The sequence below is a fragment of the Camelus ferus genome, chromosome 10 (genome assembly GCF_009834535.1).
Source record: "Camelus ferus isolate YT-003-E chromosome 10, BCGSAC_Cfer_1.0, whole genome shotgun sequence".
Taxonomy (NCBI): Eukaryota; Metazoa; Chordata; class Mammalia; order Artiodactyla; family Camelidae; genus Camelus; species Camelus ferus.
The window spans coordinates 34,782,412-34,805,992 of NC_045705.1; the positions used below are offsets into that span (position 1 = coordinate 34,782,412).

The window sequence follows — 23,581 nt, forward strand, 5'->3', positions numbered from 1 at the left end:
GGCTGAACCAACCATGCAGAACTCTGGAGGAAGAGGGAGGGCAGGGCTAAAACCCAGTTCCTCAGCTGCCTGCTGGCCACGGAGAGAGCCAACATCCCCTAGGAACCGGAGAGAAGAATCTCTTCCGAGAAAGTGATCACCGCATTCACGCTGCCTGACCCCAACCCACACCTCACCAGGGAGGGGAGGGAGCTCTCTCCCTCACCTCGAACCAGGGAGAAAAACATTAGGAGAACTATTTGGAGAGCCTTGGAAGGGGAGGCTGTGCGGCCTGGAACCTTGTGAGAACTGTCAAGTGCCAGGGCTCCTGGGCAGGGGATTGCTCTTCCTGCTGTGTGCGCTTCTCTCAGAGCACGTGTAGACCCCACAGAAAGGGGATGAATGAAGTCTTAGAAAGGACCCCCATGGGGGGGAGGGTATAGCTTAAGTGGTAGAGCGCATGCTTACACGCACAAGGTCCTGGGTTCAATTCCAAGTACGCCTCTAAAAATAAATAAATAAATAAATAAACCTGATCCCCCCCAATAAAAACAACAACAAAAACAGTAAAATTTCATTGAAAGAAAGAAAGAACGAACGAACCACATGGAAGACGGTTTCCATTTTAGGGATGAGGCGACTCCCGTAGAATGAGGCTGGAAGTTGTGAGAAGGAATGCATAAACCGAGATGGCCGAGGCCATAAGCAGCCCAGAGGAGGAGGCACCCCCTCTCTTTCGAGATTCTGCATCTGAATGGTGTTGTGGGTCCCCAAGGAGCCCATCAAAAGTGCTCCTGAGAGAAAGAGGGCTCTAGCGTTAAGTAGACCTTCCTGGCTGTGACTTCTCCCTCACCCTAGTCCTGGAGAGACAGAGGCAGCCGGGCAGGTGGGTAGGAGGAGCTGAAGAGCAAGCGGAGGAAGGAGAGAAGCTGCCCAGTCCTGTCCCCCACCAGCAGGTGTCCTAGCCACAGATGGCCTGAACCAGGGCAGTTTTGTTCTAGCACTGGCCTGCTCGTTGATTACCTGACAATAAACGGAAGACTCTCAGAAAAGCAAGGGGACCCGCGAGATTTCACCGGGAACGGTAAAACATTAGTCCGCAGAATCAAACAGAGCAGTAGCAGGAAAGAAAGAAATCGGCTCCATGCTTTCCACCTGCTGAGTCAAACCCCTTTAATAAACATCCACGAAACATTTGATGACGCCTATCTGGTGAGTGGGGTTTTGGAACGACAAGAGTATTTTTCTCCCATTCTCCCCAATCGGCCAGCCCTTTTCGATCAAAACGAGGCGGACAATTACCGCTTGGAACCTCGTAGGTTTCCGCTGGCAACGTGTCTCATGGCGCAGGTCGGGGCTCGAGGTCTGGTCCCTGCCTGCCCCGCAGCGCCCCCTGCTGGCCGGCGCCCAGCTCCAGGACCCAGCTCTGGGACTGGAACCCGCCCGGCCTTCTTGGAGTCGGCAGTCCTGGGGCGACGCATGCATTCATGAATTGAGCGATCCGACGGAGGTGTACTCTTGCTAACTGGCACGAGAGCCTATCCTGTAGGGGAAGGGGCTGATCTGGTTTGAAAGGCCAGCAGCAGAGGGTGACGCTGAGCAAAAGGGGGTGAGGTGAGTTAGAAAGAAGGGGAGTGAAGATTTGGAGAAGTTACTGTGGGGTTTGGGAGAGTGGGCCATGTTGAGGAGTGGTCAGTATTCTTGCCAGTTCGTATCTCTGGGCATTTGCTCAAGCTGGTATTTCTACCTGAAAAACAGTTCCCTCTTTTCCTTTTTGTTGTTGTTCTAACCACTTAATGTGTTCCAAAATATGAGAGAATGAATATATGAATATCCATGTACCCATCACTCAGCTTGAGAAATAAGACCTAACAAATATCCATCGTGAAATCTCTTATTGGTGCAGCAAGAACCAAAACATGTGCAACAACATTCTGTGATGAATCCTGTAGAGAAAACAATGGAACTTAAATCTACTATTACTTCATTTACAAATATGATTTCAGTAGATGAGAGACTTATACACAAATCACATCCTCAAGATCCAGAAAAAACTGTTTGGACTCAAGAAGCTATAATTACCATGAGAGGAGTCAGTCTCAGCAGTTACCTTGAAGGACCAATGGCAAGTAATATCTTCAAATGCAAATAAAGGCCGAGAAGCAATGGAATGGGTAATACATAAATTAAAGGCTGAAACTGAAGAACTGATGGTTTGGGCAAGAGAGAGCATAAGGACACTGGAGGCAGCAACAGCATTTGTAGAGAAATGACAATGAAAGCTGATGTACAAAAAAAAAAAAAAAAAATGTTGATGTACAACATCCAGTCCCCTAGTCTCTACAAGCTGGCAATATATTTATTTGTTGTTTAAAAAATACAACTATATTTTAAGTAGAATTTTCAAAAATAAGCTGAAGAAAGGCTATGTGACTTGATCAAAACAAAGAAATGCAGGGTTTCTAAATAGAAAGGATTGACTGAAAAACAAAAAAAGACCTAACAAATAGAAAGTACCAGTGTACTCCTTCCTTTCGCCCTCCCCTTCCCAGAGATAGCTTTTTTTTAAATTGAATTGTAATTGATTTACAATGTTGTGTTAATTTCTGGTGAACAGATAGTACATATTCTTTTTCAAATTCTTTGTCATTTTGGTTATTACAAACTATTGAATGTAGTTCCTTGTGCTATACAGTAGGACCTTGTTGTTTATCTATTTTATACTTAGTATTTTGTGTCTGTTAATTCCAAACTCCTAATTTATCCCTCCCCTCCGCTTTCCCTTTTGGTAACCATAAGTTTGTTTTCTATGTTTGTGAATCTGTTTCTTTTTTGTAAATAAGTTCATGTGTGCCATTTTTTAGATTCCATATATAAATAATATCATAAGATGTTTATCTTAGAGATGGCTCTTTAAATTCATGTTGTCATTCCCATGTAAGTTTTTATTTACTGTATGCATATGTACTCATAAATAATACATACATGCATGAAGTCAGGAAAATTGTAATTTATTATATTTACATATATAGAATATATATGCTATATATGTATATTTTAATATATTTTATACTATAGTGTTGTGCTGTATATTTACATATATAGTGTACAGTGTACGTACTGGTTTTTTTTTCATTGAGTTATAGTCAGTTTACAATTTTTTGAGTTTTATAGTGAATATATGCATATAAGGAGAGAGAGACATTTTTCCTCTTACCATCCTGCATTTAAGATTATTCCCACCTTTCTCTGCCTTGCTAACTCCACAAAGTTGCCACTCCTTCAAGAAGCTTCGCCAGGCACCTCTTGTCTCTGCTCCCTGTGCTCCTGTGATAATTACCCAGCTAAGCTGAAGCAGCCTGCTTAGTTGTCTGTCCTCCTCCCCCAGCAGGCCCTGAGCTTCCTGGGGTCCAGGACTGTGCAACATGGTGTCTCTCTCCAGCTCAGCCCCGAACCTGGCTCAGAGGTGGGGCACAGGTTTGTTGACCTGAAACAGAGTCAGAAAGGCTTGAATGCCAGGATAAGGCTTTGGACCTCATCTTGGCTGGTGGTTTTCCAGCTGTGCTCTGTGGAGTCTCTGGATCCTCTGGAAGTGACCTGAGGGCTAATGAAAAGTGGTCAGGAGAATGCAGATATAGCCCACCTCATTCTACTTCAGCCAACTCAATTTCTTCTCAATCTGTTTTATTCATTGGGCTTCTGTGCAAAATTTCATTTAAAGAAATATCAACTGACAGAGGGCTTAGTTTCCAGAATATACAAACAGCTCATACAGCTTGATAACAAAAAAACAGAACAACCCAATCAAAAAAATAGGCAGAAGACCTAAATAGACATTTCTCCAAAGAAGATGTACAGTTGGGCAATATGCACATAAAAATATGCTCAGTATCACTAATTATCAGAGAAATGCAAATCAAAATCACAATGAGAAATCACCGCACGCTTGTCAGAATGGCCATCATCAAAACCCACAAAATAACAAATGCTGATGAGGATATGGAGAAAGGGGAGCCCTAGTACACTGTTGGTAAGAATGTAAATTGGTGCAGCCACTGTGCAAAACAGTATGGAGATTCCTGAAAAAACTAAAAATAGAGACACTGTATGACCCAGCAGTTCCACTTCTGGGTATATATCTGAAGAAAACACAAACAGTCGTTAGAAAAGATATATGCATCCCAATGTTCATAGTAGCATTATTCACAACAGCAAATATATGGAAGCAACCTAAGTGTCCATTAATAGATGAATCGATAAAGAAGATGTCACACACACACACACACACACACACACACACACACACACACACACACACACTGGAATGCTACTCAGACACGAAAAAGAATGAAAATTTGCCATTTCCAATACAAAGGTGGATTTGGAGGTTATTACAGACTTGGAAGGTATACTTAGTGAAATAAGTCAAACAGAGAAAGACAAATACTGTACATTAGCATTTTTATGTGGAATCTAACAAATAAAACATACAAATGAATATAACAAAACAGAAACAGACTCAGATGTAGAGAACAAACCAGTGTTTACTGGTGGGGAGAGGGAAGAGGGAGGGGCAAGATGGGGTAGGAGATTAAGAGGTACAAACTACTAGGTATAAAATAAATAAGCTGTAAGGATATATTGTACAGCACAGGGAATATAGCCAATGTTTTATAATAACTTTAAATGGAGTGTAATCTATAAAAATATTAAGTCACTATGTTGTACACCTGAAAATTAATTATACAACAATTTTTTAAAAAAGGAGGCAAAGAGAAATGGTACTGATATACTTGCTCAACATGGGGTTGTCATAACCTTCAATTTGTTAAAAATGCAATGTTCAGTTTGTAAGAAGCACAATAAAGTGAAGCACAATAAAAACGAGTTATGCCTGTAATTTGTCACAGCAGCCAAAGGAAGCTAATATAGGAACTATTGGAGGCATTTGGGCTGGGGAGGGGGAGCGCGTCCTTCTTGTACTGCAGGAAGACCGTGAAGGGAAGAATCATGAAGACACCAGAGCAGGAGTCACTATGAAGCCCAAGCTGGAAAGGGAGGAAGGCACCAAAAGATGGCTGAAGGTGTGGACTGGGGTCTGGGAGGCCTGAGAGGACCTGGAAGACGGGTGTTCATGGGCTGAGTTTTGTGTGTAGGCTCCTGGCTCTTGACCAGTGTCTCCTCCTTCCCCAACTAAGCTCCCTCCCAGCACCTGCCCAGAGTAGGGAGCGAGTCCTCGGTCACTTCCTGGACGCTGGCCTGGGTTCCAGCCTGGGGGCCAGCACTGTGAGCAGAGTGAGATGACCCTTGGAATTCGTCGGGCAGGGGCTGGCCATCTCAGAAGGAGGCAGCTGAGCCAAGGCCCCAACACCACTGAGCTCTCTGGAGTCCTGGGCTGGTGGCGGTGGCGGGGGCCTCCCCTGGCTCCCTCTATGGCCAGCGCTTCCCCTGGGGGGACCCCAGTAAAAGTGTACTGAATGAGAACAATGGAGGAAGGAGTGAAGGATACCTGGGAGGCACACCAAGGGTAGACAGACCCCATAGCTTTCATTCATTCATCCCTTCAGTCAACAAATCCAGGGAACTTCCTGAGCTCCTGTGGTCAGAGGGACGATGTACACCTGTCTCTCTCCCAGGTAGAGGAGAAACAGACATGTTTTCTGTATGAGTGACTAGTCTTATCTGGTCACAGAATTTTACAATGTCATAGCCTTGGAGGGGAGGGTACAGCTCAGTGGTAGAGCGCATGCCTAACATGCACAATATCCTGGATTCAATCCCCAGTACCTCCATTAAAAAAAAAAAAAGTAAACAAAACCTAATGTCATAGCCTTATAATAAGTGAGGCATCTGGCAGGTGAAGTCCTTCTAGGGGAGTGAACAAAACATGGCATAAGCTGGATCCCTAGTTTCCTCATCAACAAGGTTGCAGGATGGCTATATCCGGCTCTGACAACCCAGACCTCTGTGACTGACTGACTAGGGAGCACCTTGTTGTCATGGCAGCCCCTCTCTTTACTACTCAGCAAGCCCAGAAGCCCTCAGGCTGCCCAGGAGCTACTTGCATCAGCTGGAGGAAGGACTGGGTCTTCCCAGAACTGGGGGACGGGTGTGACAGGGATGGAGGCTGGAAGACCTGCCAGCTTCCTGGATCGACTCCTGTCAGCCATTTACATGGAGCCTTTGTAACAGTAGAGTTTGCAGTGAATTCCCTGAACCACAAAGATACCTGTATTCTCAAGGAACAGCAAAGGCCTGAGCTTCTTGGGGAAACCTGTGGACTCCAGGGCCCTGCTGCTCCCTCAAATAGCTCTTTCTTAGCTGGTCATTTGAATCTTTTTTTTTTTTTTAATTATTTGGGGGTTTTTTTTAGAACAATATTTTTCTCTTTTCTGGAGGGGGGGGAATAATTACATTTAAAATTTTTGTTTTAGTGGAGGTACTGGGGATTGAACCCAGGACCTCGTGCATGCTAAGCACTCACTCTGCCACTGAGCTGTACTCTCCTCCCCTGTCATTTGACTCTTGATGCCTCCAAATCTTCCAGTCATAGGATTGTGGATTTTTAGTTTGAAAGAGTTTCTGTTTAGTACAACTCCTCAATTTCCTAGGTGGGAAACTGAGGCCCAGAGAGGTGGGGTGACTTGCTTGAGGTTCCCAGCGAGTTAGTTGTGGCTTTAAGGAGAATATTTTATGATCAGTAGCACTGGCCATTCCCTCCGCCTGGAAGACAGAGCTTCCAGAAGTTGAGAACATTCAGGTCTCAACACAGATATTTCTTTTTCCCTGAGGGTAATAACTGGCCTGAATTCCTGACCCCCAGGCCATAGGCATCCCCTGGGGATCTTGTTGAAATCCAGCTTCAGGAAGGCATGGGCAGGGCCTGTGAATCTGCATTTCTGATGAGCTCCCCAGTGATTAGATGCTGCTGGTCTGCAGACCACACTTATAGTAACAAGGCTCTTGTTCATCATTTCATTCTCTTCCTAGTAACTGTCACAATATGATATTATCATATTTATCTGTGCTTTGTCTATAGTGCTTTCCTTCAACTTCATATGAACTGCCTGGCCCGCCTTGGGCCCTGATATATCCCCAGGCCCAGCACAGTGCAGACACACAGTAGGCTGTCAATACACATGATCCCCCTGTTGACAGAGGGAGTCGGGTTCTGGAGGGCAGGGACCTTGTTTGGTTTTCTCCTTCCTCCTCATGGCACAGCCCTGGGGTAGGAGCACACAGCAGGGACTCAGTGACTGGGGTTAGAGGTTGGAGTGGCTCCTGGTGCTTGACCCCATATGTTCCCCAGTAGGTCAGGACTAGAGTGACAAACCCCTAGGCCCATGAATGTCAGATGATGTGTGTGTGTATATGTAAATCATTTTTAAAACTAGAAAACTTATCACAACCTTGGTCTGAGTTCACTCTGTAGCTGCTTGGGTCTAAGCCCAGGCAGGGTTACTTGGAGTCTGGCAGCCTCAGGGCACAACTTGATCAGCTTACCTCTTGCACCACATACGCGTGGTATTCTTGGCCTGGCCCTTGGGGACACTGACCCCAGGTCATCTGGGGCCAGTTCAGTTTGCCCAGCATGGGGGCATTCAGATACCTGGAGGGGGAGGCCACAGGCAGCTCTGCCGAGGTCACTCCAGTAAAGTGCCTCATTCAGCCTGTTTCCCCACCTGAGGGCAGGAGGGAAGACTGGGGACACTGAATGATGTTTAAGGGCTAGCCCAGCTTCTACTACTTCCATCCCCTCCCCACCTGCAGTGGCCCAGCTAGACAAGATAACCTCCCACCCTGGGACGTGGCATCTTGAGAGCAGGGACACCTGAGTCCACTGGGCCCTTCTGAGCCAAGGGCCACCTCACCCGACCCACCACACCCCCTGAGAAGACCCCACATCCTTTCTTACCTGCCTTCCTTCTCTCCCAACTCCTAGTACTTGTCTCAGTCCAGCTTGTCCCCTTAGATCCCTGATAATTGGCTGACAGCTGCTGATTCAGAACATTTTATCCAGGGCCCTTCATCTGCCAGGTGGATCTGGAGGAGTCTCTTTCATAGCCTGCAGGCTGGATGCCCCTGGCCATGCCGACCCTCCTGTCCCTCCTTCCCAGGGCTCCCCTTCTGCTCTGCACTCACTCACAGGCTCTTTATTCCCCCAGTCACCAATTCGCTCACTCACTCACTCATTCACGTGGCACTTGCTCAGTCCCTCAGGGCCAGCGCCAGGAGTGTGACCAGGAAAAAATTGGCCCGAGGTGGGGTTAATGCACACATAGAGGCAGAATGACACAGCGGGGCCCTGGGGCCATGTGCTCAGGTGGAGTCCCCCAAAGTCTGAGCTGGAGAGGATCAGCCCCCTCATTGAAGAAATGCGGAAAGGGAGGGTCAGGGTGGCCCCAGGCCACTGGGTAGAAGAGGAAGGAGGCCGTTTCTTAAGGGGCTCTCCTGACCTCCCACCACACTGAGTCAGCTTGCCCAGCCCTGCCTGTAGGCAGAACATCATGTTTTCCAGTTCTGAGGCAGTGACCTTGGTGCCGGTTTGAAAATGTGAGAACTAAAGCAGGGTAACACCCTTAGGTACCCTGAAGTAGACTCAGAAGAGCTGGAAGGGCTTTCCCTCAGAGGTCTTCAAACCCTCCACTTTACAGCTGTGGACCCTGGAGCTCAGGAAGTCTGGTCACAAGGGGGCCTAGAAGGAGCTCCAGAACCCAAACCACGATGTCCAGCCTTGTAGTCTCTGGCTATACCCGCTGCTCAGCCATCCTCGGTGTTTGAATACAAAGGGGAAGCCTCATCTTCCTGAGGAGGAAACATCTTAAGAACATTTTCCCTAATAAAAATATAAAACAAACAAAACAAACAATATTTTAGGGCTGGAAATGAATTAATCAAGCGGTTATTGAAGTAATCTATGAAAATTAAATTCTTTCACTTAACCTATTAATTTAGGAAATTTGCTCTTTTCCACTCATAGTTTATGAAACACTTTTACGCAAATTCTTTACCCAGCTGTCTGGTGGAGGGACTGCTGGGCTAACGCATCTTGCCAACAGCTGTGTTTGCAGTCACGTACTGGGAACGCACCATGTATGATGAAGGCTCTCAGGACAGGAGTATGGCATCTGCCTCCTTTCCCGAGGAGGAATTCTGGAAAAGAGCCTCCCCTTGCAATCAGGACCATGAGGCAGTTTCGAGCACCTGCTTTGCTGTGGCCACATGTGGCTCCCTCGTGGTGTCAAAACCCCGCCCAAGTCAGGTGACTATTTTTCAAGATGACTGGACATTATAACCAAAGACCCTAGAGTGTATCAAGAAGAAACTGATGGTCATCATTCAGCTGTATTTGCAGTGCTGGGCACCAGGACAGGTACACAAGGAACTGAAATTTTTGTAGCAAGTCCTAGGATGGAGGAATTAATGAGGAATTGCAGCATGACCTAGGAAAGGAGAAGTGGCCAGGAGGCAGTGCATGTTTACTGCGGTCTTGCAATATACCAGATACTTCACAAACGTCATCTCTAATCCTCCTAACTACTGATAGGTAGCAGTTACCTCTCATCCCAACTCCTACTTGCCTAAGAACTAATAGTGTGTGTTTTAAGGCTAATTACTTGATCATCCTAAGCCTCAATTTCCTCCTCTGAGATTGAGGACTACCGACCCCATAGGATTGTTCAAAGGACTGAGTTCTGTTCCAAATACTTTGCATATATCACCTTAGCTTAGAATAGCGAGCCCTCAATCGATGTTTGCTCCTATTATTATTACAACATAGGAGGAAGCTAAGGTTCAGAGAGGAGCAGTGACAAGCCCAGGGCCACACAGCCAGAGGGAGAATGAGCTGGCTGTGTTCTCTGTTCCACTTCACAACCTGCAGTGCAGAAAGGGTTGAGATGGAAGCTTTGCCCTCATAGCAGGCCCATGGCTGGACTTGGCTACCCTCTGTGCTCTAGAGATGCAAGGCCAACTATCCAGTGCAGGATGACCCCAGGTCACCTGTGGCTACATGCCTGGCCAGCCCTTGAAGGGGACTTGGAGAGAGGGACGACTGTCACTTTCCTCTGAGGACTGGAGAACTGGGCTGAGCCTCCTCCTGTCACATCTGAGACCTTGGGCAAGTACCCCCACCACTTCCTCAGTCTCAGTTTCCTCATCTGAAAAGGGGGATACTAATGTTTTTCTGCCTCATAAGGCTGTTATGTGACTGAGCAAGGTAAAGTCTGGGAGACAGGTTTTTTATACTACCCTGTTGTGCTAATATAGCAGAGTTAAGGCCCATGACTTTGGGGTGAGGTGAGTATTTTCATTTAATGGGGAAGGTCTACAGGGAGTTAGAATCTAGTTTAACACAAAGATGAACTTTCTCATAGCTCTGGCCATAGGAGTGGAAGGGAGTGGGCCAGTGGATGACTACCAGTCAGGAGGAGGCAGAGGAGGTTCCTGCCCTGAGTGGGGGTGACGGTGGCTTAGGTGAGACAAGATCTGCTCCCATGTGCTCCTTCACCTCTCCTCCCCATGCAAGGGCAGAAGGCACTTAGCAAATCTTTCCAACCCAAAGAGTGTTGCAAACAAGTGCCTGAACCAGAACTCAGGAGGTTATATGCACTTGACTCTGCCACTAACTTGTATAACTTTGAGTGTCTCACTGGCCTCATTTTCCTAGCTATCTCATAAATAAATATAGCAAATGCAATTTGTCAGCTGTGATAATTTGCAATACAAAGGATTATTACCTTCCAAGACTGTTGACCAAAGGACTAGGTCAATGGTAAAGAGGAAGCATTATAACTCATGGAATCACAGGGTAGAGTTGAGAGGGACCTCAGCATTAATCTAGAATCTGCAAGGATAATATATCTGGGAACTATACTTCGTGATTTACAAAGTATTTTCTTTAGCTTTATATTCTTCCACCCTCACAACTCCTCAAATTTACATATAAGGATATGGATCCCATTAACTTGTATAACTTTTGCAACCTCACACATCATTCTAGAGCCCTGACTGAAGGTGGAAGAGAGGTGGTTCCAGACTGGAATCCCAGTTCCAATGGCACTGGGAAAGTTACTTTTGACTGCCTTACCTCAGTTTCCTCAATGGTAAAACAGGAATATGAAAACATTCATCATAGCGTTGTGGTGAAAAGCTTACTATAGAACTTGATGGGAAGTGGGTGCTTAGTAAATGTTAGCCAGCAAATCATTAAACACACAGCCAGGAAATGCAGAACTGGGCTTCTGGCTCCCACATGAGTGCTCTTTGCCACACACTAAGCTGTCTCATTGCATCACACTCCGCCTTTGCTCATTTCACAGCCGGGACACCCAGGTTGAAGAACGGAGCTGCACACTAGGACACAGGCAGCCAAGAGGCAGCTTGGTCTCAGATGATCTGAGAAAATTAATGATTACCCTGGGGTCAAGTGCATCAGTTGCCAAAGGGAAAGGCTTCCTTCTAACTGGCCCAGCGAGCTCATGAAGGAGGAGTTGAGGCAGTCATGGAGCGCTGAAGTCTGGCAGTTCTGTCCCTGAGCAGGTGAATCACCTGATACCAACGCTGGGACCCAAGCCCTGGGATTGGCCTAAAAGAGGGCTGTGTACCTACTGGTTGGGCCTTGGCATCCTGTCAAACTGCTGTGCATCCAGACATAAAAATAACAGCCTGGAAATAGTTCTGGGGCAGTCTGCTGGACTCAGCATGGGAGAGAAAGCCACCATGCAGATGCTGACCAAGTGCTACCCCAAGAATAGCCTGCTGACTGTCATGGACCGGTACTCGGCCGTGGTGCGCAACATGGAGCAGGTGGTGATGATCCCCAGTCTTCTGCGGGACGTGCAACTGAGTGCGCATGGCTGCCAGGTCCAGGCGGGGGCCCCCGATCTCTACAACTGCTTCACCATGCTCAAGGCCATCCGTGTGGACGTGGACAATGGGCTGCTGCCCCGGGATGAGTGGCAGGCCAAGGTGGCAGCTGGCAAACCTGACGAGGCTGAGAATGAAGCTGCAGAGACAGAGGAGGCCGGGGAGGAGAGGGTCTCGGGGAAGCTGGACCTGGAATCTCAGTTCTACCTGCACTTCTCCAGCCTTCATCACATCCTCACCCACCTGACCCTGAAAGCTGAGGAAGTGATGAGGAAATACCAGGAGATAATGGGACAGGCCATGTAGGCCTGGACTCCAGACAAGGTAATTGTGGCCATGCCAGTGGGTGTCAGAGTCCACTGAAGCACCTTCCAGGGGAGGAAAGGGATCAGGGGTGAACCTAGTGGGAGAGGGAGAGCCTGGCTCTCAGACAAAGCCGCCCTCCCTTTGGGGTATAGACCACTACCTGGGGCAGCCCAAGGTCGGGCCTTCCTTACTCGCCTTCTGATCCAGAATTGGTGAATAATGGTGGCAAACTGTTAAGGAAACAGAGGGAAAAGTGGCTTATGAGTGTGTACCTTATGTGCACATATATATGTTTGTACTTGTGAGTGTTTATTAGTAAGTATGTGAATATTTGGAACCATATGAACTAGATATGTGTGTTCCCACCACTGACTTCTTTAAGAATCTGAGTAAAGCCAAGGACTCTCTCCCCAGAGTCCAGGCATTTAGACAGATAACTGTACCTGCAATTTCAGGGGATATGCCATCTACCAAGGCCCATCCATGAATTCTAAAATAAGAACCCCTGATGCCATATATGAGTAATACATGACATCTATTTGGACACATAGTAAATGCTAGCACAGCCCCTAAATGCTTGACATAGGAATAATTCCTTTAATCTTCACAATAATTCTATTAAGATAGGTTTTATTATTTCTATTTTACAAATGAAGAAACTTACCCAAGGCACTCAGGTGTCCAATGTGAATTCTATGTGTGTGTGGCACTGCTTCCAACATTTTTTCAAGTCATGGACTATGGAAAATTATATTTATATGGTACATGGTGGTACATCGTTAAGGCTGCTCATGGTAGTCCTGCAACGAGCAGGAGTACTCTGGCCATCCCAAATGCAGCCAGCCAAATGGAAATCTAAGGGACCACTATGTTGGCACTCTAATCCATTCCAGGCACATCAACACAGAGGAATGCCCGTTGGGAAACCCACTTGTGAAGACATATGCATATGTGTTGGAATCTGAGCACAGAATGCCTGGGGTTGTGAGGTGTAGATGAGCAGGAAGCTAGACTAGCAGGTAGTGACACAGGGTAGGAGATGGGAAGGGGACCTGGGACAGTCATGGGTGTGTCAGTCCTGGGTAAAGATGGAGAGAAGGTTGGTCACGGCACATGTCAGTTTTGATTCTGCCAGCCCTGCTCCCATAAACTGGCTTTATCAGTGATAAACCATGCCATGTCCACAGGAATCTCAAAACCTACCCGATGTAGATATGTGGGGCAGAATTTTTATCCCCATTTTACTTGTAAGGAAATTAAATCCAGAGAGATGAAATGACTCACCCAAACTCACATAGTTAGTAAGGGGACAAAAAAAGCAAGACTGGCCCCAATTTTGAGCTGGGGGTACTTTCCATCAGACTCACTCTCTGTCATGTCGTGTTAGCGTCATGATATTCCTGAGGCTGTAGTGATGGGAATACACATGGACCCTGAACACATGGCCTATAGAGAGTTCTGCTCTAGGTGTTTTCTCAGCCATTTTTCCTTCCCCTACTTCAAACCCAGACCCAAACTTCCAACTTCAGCTTTGCTTCCCTCTCCTGTTGAGGCTCCTGGGTGTCTTTCAGAGGTTCTTGAATGTAACTGGGCTGGGTCAAGAGCTCTGCCTTTAGTCCTGATTCCAGCACTATGAGCTGTGAGGACTTGTATTTGCTCACTTCTCTGGGTTTCAGTTTATTCCCCATAATAGTATTAGTAAAAACAAAAACAAAAACAAAACAACAACAAAAACCAATCGGCACTTGAATAGTTCTATAGTTTAAGATCACTTTCGTATGAATTGTCTAATGGAATTATATAATCTCCTTCTACAGATGAAAAAACTGGAGGTCTGAGAAGTAAGAGTCCAAGGTTACTCAGGAAATGGCAGAACCAAGATGAGAATCAACCCTGGCCTAACTCACATTTAATTCCTTTCCTCTACACAACTGGATTTCCTTAGCACCTTAGAAGTCTGCAGCTGGAGGTGGGAACTCCAGGTGGGATGGCAGAGTGGATAGAAACCCCATTACTTGACCAGCTAAACTGCTTCAAAGACATGAGCAGCCAATTCTACATTGCAATGCTTCAACACACCCTAACCTGTTTTTTTTGTGGCATCTGTAGAGAAGTTAAAAAATATCTGGGCTCTTGTCCTGGTTCTGCATTGACCTCTGTCTGCCCCCGGACAACTTATTTCACCTTTCTGTATGGTTTCCCTGTTAATAAAATGCAGAAATGAAACTAGATGAGATATTGCAGCTCTGACAACTGGATTCTTACGGCAATAGAACACCGCTGGGGTTTTCCTACAGCAGCACCACTGAGCTTTTTCAGTGGTTTTCCTAATTTAACAGGCATGTGGCAGTATCTAGGTGGTGTGAATTTACACTGACTTTTTTTTTTTTAAATTTCTGCACTCGACAGCTTACTCTGCATGATAGAAAGCAGACTCTGTGATGAGGACACGGAACAGTTTACTAGCCCTGATTACAGGACCAGAAAGACCTGGACCTGCAGCTGGAAGTGAAGGCGCCTGCGATGCCTGGGATGCTTCTCCTCTTTCCTCTGAGAACCAATTCGTGGACTCATCACTGAGTCACCTTTAGGATGCTTGTTGCTATTCACAACTCTCCTCACTCCTCTAACCAGCTGGGGGTGGTAGCCAGTAGTTCAACAGGGACCAGATGTCACCTGGTTAGTGTGGTACAGGAGAAAGAGAAGTTTTAGCATCTGACTAACCGAAGTTCACATCCCTCCTCTTGGCAGTCATTCACTGTGATCTTGGGCAAGTTATTTAATCCAGTGGAGCCTAAATTTCCTCATCTATAAAATGGCTATAGTATTACCTACCTCATAAAGTTATGAAAATTTAACAAGAGAATGACTCAAAAGCATCTGGCATACGAGAGCTATTATTACAGGTGGATTTCCTCCCCCCACCCTCACCACGTATTTGTTCTAGCCCTCCCTTACTGTTCTCTAGAACTAGCAGAGTCCCTGGAATCTGAGTGAGTGGCTCACACCCTTATACTTGCCAAGCACAGGTGAACTATAAGCCTATATTGCAGTAGCAGTTAAAAAACACTTTGTATTTATACTGTATTTTAATCAACTTCTACTTTCTCAGACATGACTTCATTTTTAACAAATGGGACTCAAGAGAAAAGGAACTCATTTGATTTTGCCCAGAAACCATCTGCTTATATTCATACTGCCACCTAATTTAAAACCACACTTAAATAAACAATTTTATTAATCTCCAAATATCAATCTGATTATAGAATCCGAGCTTGGAAACAAGAACGTTTTGGACAAGCATTTTAACTTGATAAGCCATTAAGAGTATACTCCTCCTAGTCAGGTGGGACCTTTTACTTCTAACTGCACCAAGCCCCACCGTAGACTGCGTTAGCCACCCAGCCCACTTTTCCCAGGACGATCTGTCTGAGAGTGGAGACCCCTTTACAGTATCAGTCTTCTAGCTGCTCTCCTGGTCTTGAGTCTCCTCCTCCTAAACCACCCTCTGTGTTATTGCGGAGAGCTTAGCAATACAAACCTGACCATGTTATTCCTATTTAAAACCCTTCAGTGACTTCCCACTACCTACAGGATCAAGTCAAAATTATTCTGCACAACTCACAAAACCCTCCATAATCTGGCTTGCTTTGTTTCATTTTGCAATAGAACTGGAGCAGGCAAAATTCTTCTGTGAAGGACCATATGTTAAGTATTTCACGTTTTGCAGGCCACAGGGTCTGTCACGACCACTCAACTCCACTGCTGTGGCGTGGAAGCAGCCACACACACATACACCAGTAAGCCTGGCTGTGTTCCAGGAAAACTGTAGGCGTGAGCTGGATATGGCCCACGAGGTAGTCTGCCAACTCCGAACCACAGCTAAACCCCATTTTAAAATCTGCTAGATGTCTTCTTAAAACTCAATAAATGGAAACTGACCATTCTCCAATGAACTATTTTTCTTATGACAAAAAGGAGTCAGAGTGCTTATGATGACCATTTTAATCACAAGGTGTTAACATGTATATTAACATAAACTTCAGATGTCATAGAAACAGTTCCATAAAATTCAGAGATAACCAGTACTGGTGAAACTGGAACAAGCATTTTGGAGATTTCAATGCACTGGATGGAATTCTTCAAGAATTTCACTATAAGTTTTCTTATCTATAAAAAGAAAGATCACAAAAAATTTATTTTAAAATTGTTTTAAAAATCATATTTCCTAAAAATTAACACTTAATATTCTTATAGAAAGAAACCCCTAATAATTGCCTTATTTTCTAGTTCTCAACCATGGCTTGGCAATCACTAAGACATTTTGTTCCACTGAATGAAGATAACCTCGGAAAAATCTGTGGTGACATCCAGGTGGTTGGAGGGGCCAACGGCTGCCAGAGGGGTCCTGGCTGGTGAAAGAAGGAATGGGTAGGGAGGGGCAGGAGCTCAGATGGTCAAGCTCTCCATGCCTGCACTGTTGGTGCAAGAGGTTCCTGGCACACCTGCCAGTAATCTGCTGCTCAGAGAGAATAAGCCCGTGAGGCTATATACGCTCCTGCTGCCGGAGGGAGCTGGTGGAAACATGGAGGCAAAGAGCCAAAGGTCTGGGACTGAGGACTGCTCTGGCACTGGGTCTCCCTCTTAGGAATCAATATTCCCAAGATTCCTTCCAGCTCTCACATCCAGCAGTCCTGGGTACTCCCCAACACTGATACATCCACTATTTTTGGCTTTGTACTAGTCTTTGAGCTCTTCAATGGCAAAAAAACCCTATACCTTTCTGATCCTCTATAAACATGACATATGTGACTAAAGGCTATGAAAATATTAGAGCAATAAAATTTCAGAGCTAAATAGAACCTTCCAGATAACTAGTCTGATGAAATGTAAATGCTTACTATTACACATTTACATAAATAGGAAAATCTATTTAAAAATATATATATTTACAAGTTCAAAAATTTCCTAAACTCATTCCTTCATGTATGTGTATATCTGAATTGTCTATGTGTGTAAAATACAAACAAGAAAACAGCTGAAATACAATTATATTCACAGCTGCACAAACATAAGTAGAGTGGGCTGAGGAAACTCCTGTCTGTAGCTGGATAAAGGCTTCAGAGATGAGTTGAGCAAGAATTTGCTAGGTGCACAGGGGAAAGAGGGCAAGAGGAGGGTCAAGGACGTACAGCGTGTACAGAATGATACAGGGTAGGTTCAGGACACAGCATTTCATGGGGCAGGAGATGAGGCAGGGCTCTGTGTAGTTGAGATCAGGCATTACTGATTAAGTGCCTACTATGTGTAGGTTCTGTGCTGCAGGCTGGGGAAACAAAGATGAAGTCCAGTGAGGCACACAGCCTGTATATGTAATGGGGTGGATACAAGGTATGGGTTAAGTGTTTCTACCAGGCAATTAGCTCAGCCTGGGAAAATAAGCCATCCGAGGGAGTCTGGATTTAATCCTAAAGGGAATGGATAGCTATTTTAAGCATATTCGTATTTATCCAGAGAGATTATCAGTGCCTGAACCAGAGTAGTGGCAGTGGCAGAGAGGAGAATTCAGAGCTGAGAATCATTTAGGGAGCAGAACGGTAAGACTTGATGACTAATGGGAAGTGAAAAGAGAAGGACTTGAAGATGATTCCCAGGCTTCTGGCTGGAGTACCCAGGTGGACAGTAATGCCATTCACTGAAGCAGGACACAAAAGCACAGGAGGTCTGGGCAAGCAGAGGGGACTTGAGTTCTGTTTGCTGTCTGAGGGACACAGAGGTACTCAGCCAGAAATTGGATATATGAATTGAAGAGAATTCTGTTTTATAGACACAGATGTGGGAGTCAACAGAACATAGAAGGCACTGAAGTCACAGGCATGAATAAGATTAACCAGAGAAAATGATACAGAGTAAGAAAGAAGTTTTCTACAATTAACTTGAAATACCTTTATCAGGAAAATCCTCTGGATGTGACTTCATGTATGCAAACATATCATGGTCCCTCGCAGCGTACATGTAGTCTTGACGTTTTAAAAGGTAATATCCAATAAAAACAAAGGAAGTAATATATAGTAGCTGGCGATGCAAACCTGAAATTCAACAAATCCCAAAGAAAGCAAAAATCAGTCATGTGTACTAAAAAAAAATTAAAATTACACTTTCACATTTCAGATATATAATTTGTTATTTCTCCCAAAATTTTTTTAAAAAAAGGCTTTTGTATATGGGTATTCTGACAGCCTTGACCTTGGGACATCTTCCTAAGGGGTATCTGGCAATTATGAGAGCAACATTAAATCTACAAAATAACTATTCAACAGAACCCAAGATTTTTAAAATTCAAGTTTTATAAGTTTCTTCAAGAAAAACGGTAGATAAGTACAAAACCTGAATGGTAGACTGAGAACAGGGGGAAAAAGTTTTTCTTTTTCAATAAGTTAACTTTAGACCTAGACAAACTTGTATTCCAAGAAGTGTTCTGGATATGATGAGTAGAGGTAAAGTCCTCTGCAAATGGTCTAAAAGCAATTTGGTTTGTCTGCATATATTGATTCATATTTGATATTTAGTGGTTACTGAAACAGTACACTATACTACATATGGAATCAATGTATGTCAGTTCTCTTTTGTACCTTCTACAGCTTGTAATTTTGCATGTACTACCTATTCAAAAACTATCTTAAAAAAAATCATCCTATTGTAATGAGGATTACGTCTGAAGGGGAGATCCAAAGATATGAACTTTATATAGAAAAAAAATTTTTTTTTTTTAACAAAAGGCGAACTGCAGATTTTCTAGCTATGCCCCAGAATTCTATCCCCAGGCCTCTTCTTATCCTATACATCTTCCTTTGGAGAACTTGCTTATTCCTATAGTTTTATCCATTATCCATGTGCTGGTGACCCGTAAGTACATCAAACTCAGACACCCATGCTGAACAACAGCCATATTCAAATGTTTGACACATTCAACTGAATGCCCTTAAACAAACTCAGTTTCTTTATATTCATACCTTTTTTCCTAAGTCAGAGAGTGAGACCATTTACCCAGGAATCCAAGTCCTGCATATTAAATACAGTAAAATCCCTTCTTTTCCACCCTCTTTCCCCACATCCAGTCACTGAGTCCTGTTATTTCTACCTTAGGAATATTTCCTTTCCTTACTTCAGGGAACTTATGCTCACTTATACTAACTGGTCTCCCTTTCATCTCAATTTCCACTCCATATTCATCACAGCTTTCACCCTGTCACTAGAGGAATTTTTACTAAAATACAAACCTAGCTTGTCAATGCCTTCTTCAGTACACCCAACAGGACCCAAACTCCTGCATATGACCTCCCAGACCCCTCACAAGCTTACTCTTCCTCCTTCATTTTCTGACACTCCCTGATATGCACACTGTGCTCAGCAATACTGAACTGCTTTTAATTCCTCATACATTCTAGGCTCCTTCAAGCTTCTATATACTAAGCACTGATTACTTCTCTGCCCAGCAACTTCCTGATCCTTCAAGACTCAACTTGGACATCACTTCTGCTAAGAAGTCTTCCCAGAACTTTCCTGGATTTAAAAGGGTGAACTCATGTCTATTAACATGTAAGTTGCTTTGGTAATTATTTCTCTACTACCAGGCAAAGCCAATGTTTGGTTCATCTTTGTACACCAGCACACAGAGAGCACTTAATACATATATAATAAATGGATAGATGGCCTTGGGCAAATCAATTTACTACCTTTAAAACAAAAATAATACCTAACCTATCTTTCTCACAGTAGTTATTACAGTGTTTTAGAAAAATTATAAAACAATAAAAATGTAAAATATTACTATGATCTGGGGCAGAACAGGGTCCAGGCTCTTTTGCATTCTCCCTTACCCCCAACAGCCTCTGCTTCCCCTAATGGGCCACCTGTAATACAGTAAACCAAAATGTGCTGGGTTCTCCCAGGTGCCATTGGACTACACAGATACAAAGACCCAGACTCTCTGTGCTTACTCATATCCTCACAGAGGAAAACTCGATAAATAATTTTGATAATATCAGTGTTCTCGCCCCCAAGGCATGGCTTGGCCTCTTCCCAGGTCCCCATTTCCCTAGCCTCTTCTCTCTCAGCAGTGGTCTCCCTCTCATCACAAACACAACCCCTCCACAATCATTTCTCTCTTCGTTCCTTTACTGAGTGAATCTAAACCTGGATGTCATGGTGCTCTCTGCAGAACACCATAAATTACTGATATATTAAACTAGAAATTCAATAAATATTTAATTCTGTGGACTACATTTAGATACCAACTAACTCTATATTTAGAGCAGGTAAATGGTAACCAGCAACAAAGGTTTAAAAATAGGTGATGGGAGAAAAGCTTAAGAACAAATTCTATTTAATATTTTCTGCTAACTTGAAAAAGAGCTGCACAATTTTATTTCACTGATAGAATATTCCAACACTACCTACAGAATGCTCGGTACTCCCCATGGCCATAGTTGGAAACTCCACCATGTGTCTCTTTCCCTACTCTTCCAACTTTATGTGCATAAATTCGTACCACAATTCATCTTTTTAATAGATATCCTCATCTGATTTGTAAATCTTTGGAGGATTGGAACCATGTTTTGTATTTCCTTGTAATCTACACATTCATTCAATAAGTACTTATTGAGCATTACTATATGCCAGATATTGAACTAGGTAAACAAAATATCCATTTAATAAATGCTGCTGAGGATAACTATTTCAATAAAGTCCTCAAACCTAAATTTTCCAAAGTAACTAAGGGAAACCCAGGTAACTTAGGAACTGACCCCCAGCCCTTGACTAAGTGCTTTACATCCATCATCTCATCTAGTTCTCACAACCACACAAAGGTAGATATTATCCCTATTTCATAGACGAGGAAACTAAAGCTCACAGAGATAAGTAACTTCCTCGGAATCAAGTGGCTAGTCACAGGGAGGTGGTGTCAAAACCAAAGCATGTGCTCTTAACTACTATGCTCTTCTGTCTCCCAGGAAAGACACAAAACATTGTTTGGCAACAATGAGGTGAGGTTAAGTGGTATATCTGTCACATTTCAGCCAATCTTCACTTCCTCTGGAACAGTATCCCTCTGAGCTGAACCTCCTTCCTGCTCCCAAAGCACTCTCTGCTCACCCACCTCTATCAAAACATGTATCTGTCACACCAAGACCCATACCTGTCCCTCCCCTCCAGCTCCCAACTAGACCAGTTCCTCAAGGGCAGGGCAGTATTCCTCCCCCTATATACCAGATGAGTAACACTGCCTGGCACAGAGAAAGAGCTCAGTTAAGGGTGAACAAACATATGATAAACTGTGTAACAAGAGCTAAGGAAAGGGAAACTGTTCAGCACCTTCTGTGTGCCAGGCATTTACCTATTGAATCTCACTTAATTCTCACAAAAAAGTATGCAAAAGTGAATTATGTAAAAACAAATTATTCAAGTAACTTGCCCAAGGTGACATGGTTAGGCAGCAATGGAGCAAGGCTATTTAGTGCCAAAGTGGAGCTCTTTCCTTCATACCAAACAACAGGCCTGGGCAAATGTGGAGTAGTGATAAAAAGAGAGGACACTCCATGTCCCCAGTGGCAGAAATGGACAAAGATCACTCCTTTCTGTGGAGTGGGATCATATCCAAGGCAGATGAGATTTCAAGTCTAATTGAGCACTAGAAGTGATAAGATTTGGTGGGCTGGGAGTCGACCTGCAGGCCTGACATACAGCTGGAAGAAGGCAGAAGAGGCACACGTATGGTGATTCCTGGTTGCCTGAACCACTGTATTAGCTTTCTTCCTAACTGGGCTCCTTAGCGCCAATCAGTTTCACATTGTTGACAAAGATGACCTTTTAAAATACAGGTCTGATCACTGCATTTCCCCTGACAATTCTGAAAAACATGTGAGATTCCTGTCTGCTTACAGAATAAATTACCATGATCTACCTAGATCTTTTGTTGCCTTATCGCCCTACTCTGCACTCACTCAGCAACTGCCCCCGATTCAGGCGCTTTTGCCCCCATTCAGTCCCACTAGCCTCCCATGGGCCTGGAAGGCTCTCTTCAAGTACCTGACAGATCAAAACTAAGTTCAAACACAACTTTTATAAAGTTTTTCTCTTTTCCCTTTGTACATCCATAGCCCTTAGCGCAGTTACTGTGTCACCTATTATCAGTGTTGGTCTCTGACAGATGGGCCACTGACTTTCTAGGAAATACAGCCCAGTGGTTTAGAGCCTCCTACTCAATGTGAGGTCCCCAGACCAGCAGCATCTGGGAGTTGGTTAACATCAGGCATCCAGATCTAACGAATCAGAATCCGCATTTAACAAGATCTCCAAGCTATTACTATGCACATTAAATCTGAGAAGTGCAGGTTTTGAATACAGACAGGTTTAAAAACAGACGGTGCTACTTACTATCCATATGACCTTGGGCAAGCTGCTTTAACCTCTCTAAGGCTCTGTTTCCTCACTGTGAATAATACCTCCCCACAAAAGGTGTTTGAAGATTAAATGCTATAATGCACACAGTGTTAAGCAGTGCATTGCATCGATTGATCATTCATTCTTACACATCCCACAGAGCGAACTGGGGGGCGGGGGGAGCAGGCAAATTCAGTCTCGGGTCCTTCAGAGACTCACTGTGAGGTCGTGGGTTGCACTGCACCTCAGTTTCCTTAAGTACCAAATAATAACTCTGGCCCGGCCCCGTTCTGAGAAGCTCACGGGGGAGGGGAGGCGGGGCCTGTTGGGCGAAAAGGCCCTGAAAAGCCGAGGCACCTCAGGCAGCCTAAGGCGGAGCCGGCCCTCAGTCCTGCGACCCCCTCTTTCTCTCAGCAGATCCCGCCTGCGCAGCCCTCACCCGCCGACACCACCGGCCTCCGCCGGATCGCGTTATCAATCAGGCCGGAGCAGTAGCCCAGGAAGCCGACGTAGGCGAGCCGCGGGTCAGTCAGCTTGGGCGGCGGCAGGCTCCGAGCCTCATCCGGCAGGAGCTGTAAGGGCATTCGGCTCGGCCGTCCGCTCATCATGGTGATGCCGTTCCCACTTGAGGCCTGGCCTCAGACCGCCAACTACAAAGAAAACCACCACGACCACTGCCGGGGCACAAGCCACGAGCTTTCTCCTCCGAGCGCGGGTCTGAAGGGCATGACACAGGGCGGTGCAGCGCCCAAATGCTTCCCCTAGCGCGCTCCTGCCGGAACCGCGCGCGGGAGGTTCCGGGTCACTAAATGGCCAACATGGCTCTCCTGCCGGCCGGCGCTAACTCTACCGGAGGGATTTCGGGTGCTTGGTACCTGGGGTGGAAGAGTACAGGAAGCGAGCCAAACGGGGAGACTGCGTGACGCTTTTTTGGGGGGTTAACCTTCTCTACTTGCAATTACCTCTCCTTCCCCCGCCCTGGAAT

The 23,581-nt window shown here is 45.0% G+C and overlaps 2 protein-coding genes and 1 long non-coding RNA gene across 4 annotated transcripts; 2 read left to right on the top strand and 1 right to left on the bottom strand.

Moving 5' to 3' along the window:
• The first annotated feature begins 11,292 nt into the window (after positions 1–11,292).
• THRSP (thyroid hormone responsive) lies at positions 11,293–16,100 on the top strand. Of its 2 annotated transcripts, none has more exons than XM_014565117.2 (2): positions 11,293–12,171; positions 13,971–14,389. In XM_014565117.2, exon 1 carries the CDS (start codon positions 11,683–11,685, stop codon positions 12,151–12,153), a length of 471 nt encoding a protein of 156 aa, XP_014420603.1. In that variant the 5' UTR covers positions 11,293–11,682; the 3' UTR covers positions 12,154–12,171; positions 13,971–14,389. The 2 variants fall into 2 exon arrangements, with proteins under 2 accessions (XP_014420603.1, XP_006191712.1); XM_006191650.3 differs by lacking the exon at positions 13,971–14,389 and adding an exon at positions 14,563–16,100 and having other exon boundaries at positions 11,296–12,171.
• A 40-nt stretch (positions 16,101–16,140) lies between these two features.
• Positions 16,141–23,352, bottom strand: NDUFC2 (NADH:ubiquinone oxidoreductase subunit C2). The gene is made up of 3 exons (XM_006191651.3): positions 23,036–23,352; positions 18,099–18,242; positions 16,141–16,323 (listed from the first exon to the last, which is right to left on the bottom strand). The coding sequence occupies exons 1-3, from the start codon at positions 23,202–23,204 to the stop codon at positions 16,274–16,276; spliced, it is 363 nt and encodes a 120-aa protein (XP_006191713.1). The 5' UTR covers positions 23,205–23,352; the 3' UTR covers positions 16,141–16,273.
• On the top strand, positions 19,627–23,246 carry LOC116666392. Its single transcript, XR_004323214.1, has 2 exons — positions 19,627–19,752; positions 23,014–23,246. It is a non-coding gene; the product is annotated as an uncharacterized LOC116666392 (long non-coding RNA).
• Positions 23,353–23,581: the final 229 nt, after the last annotated feature.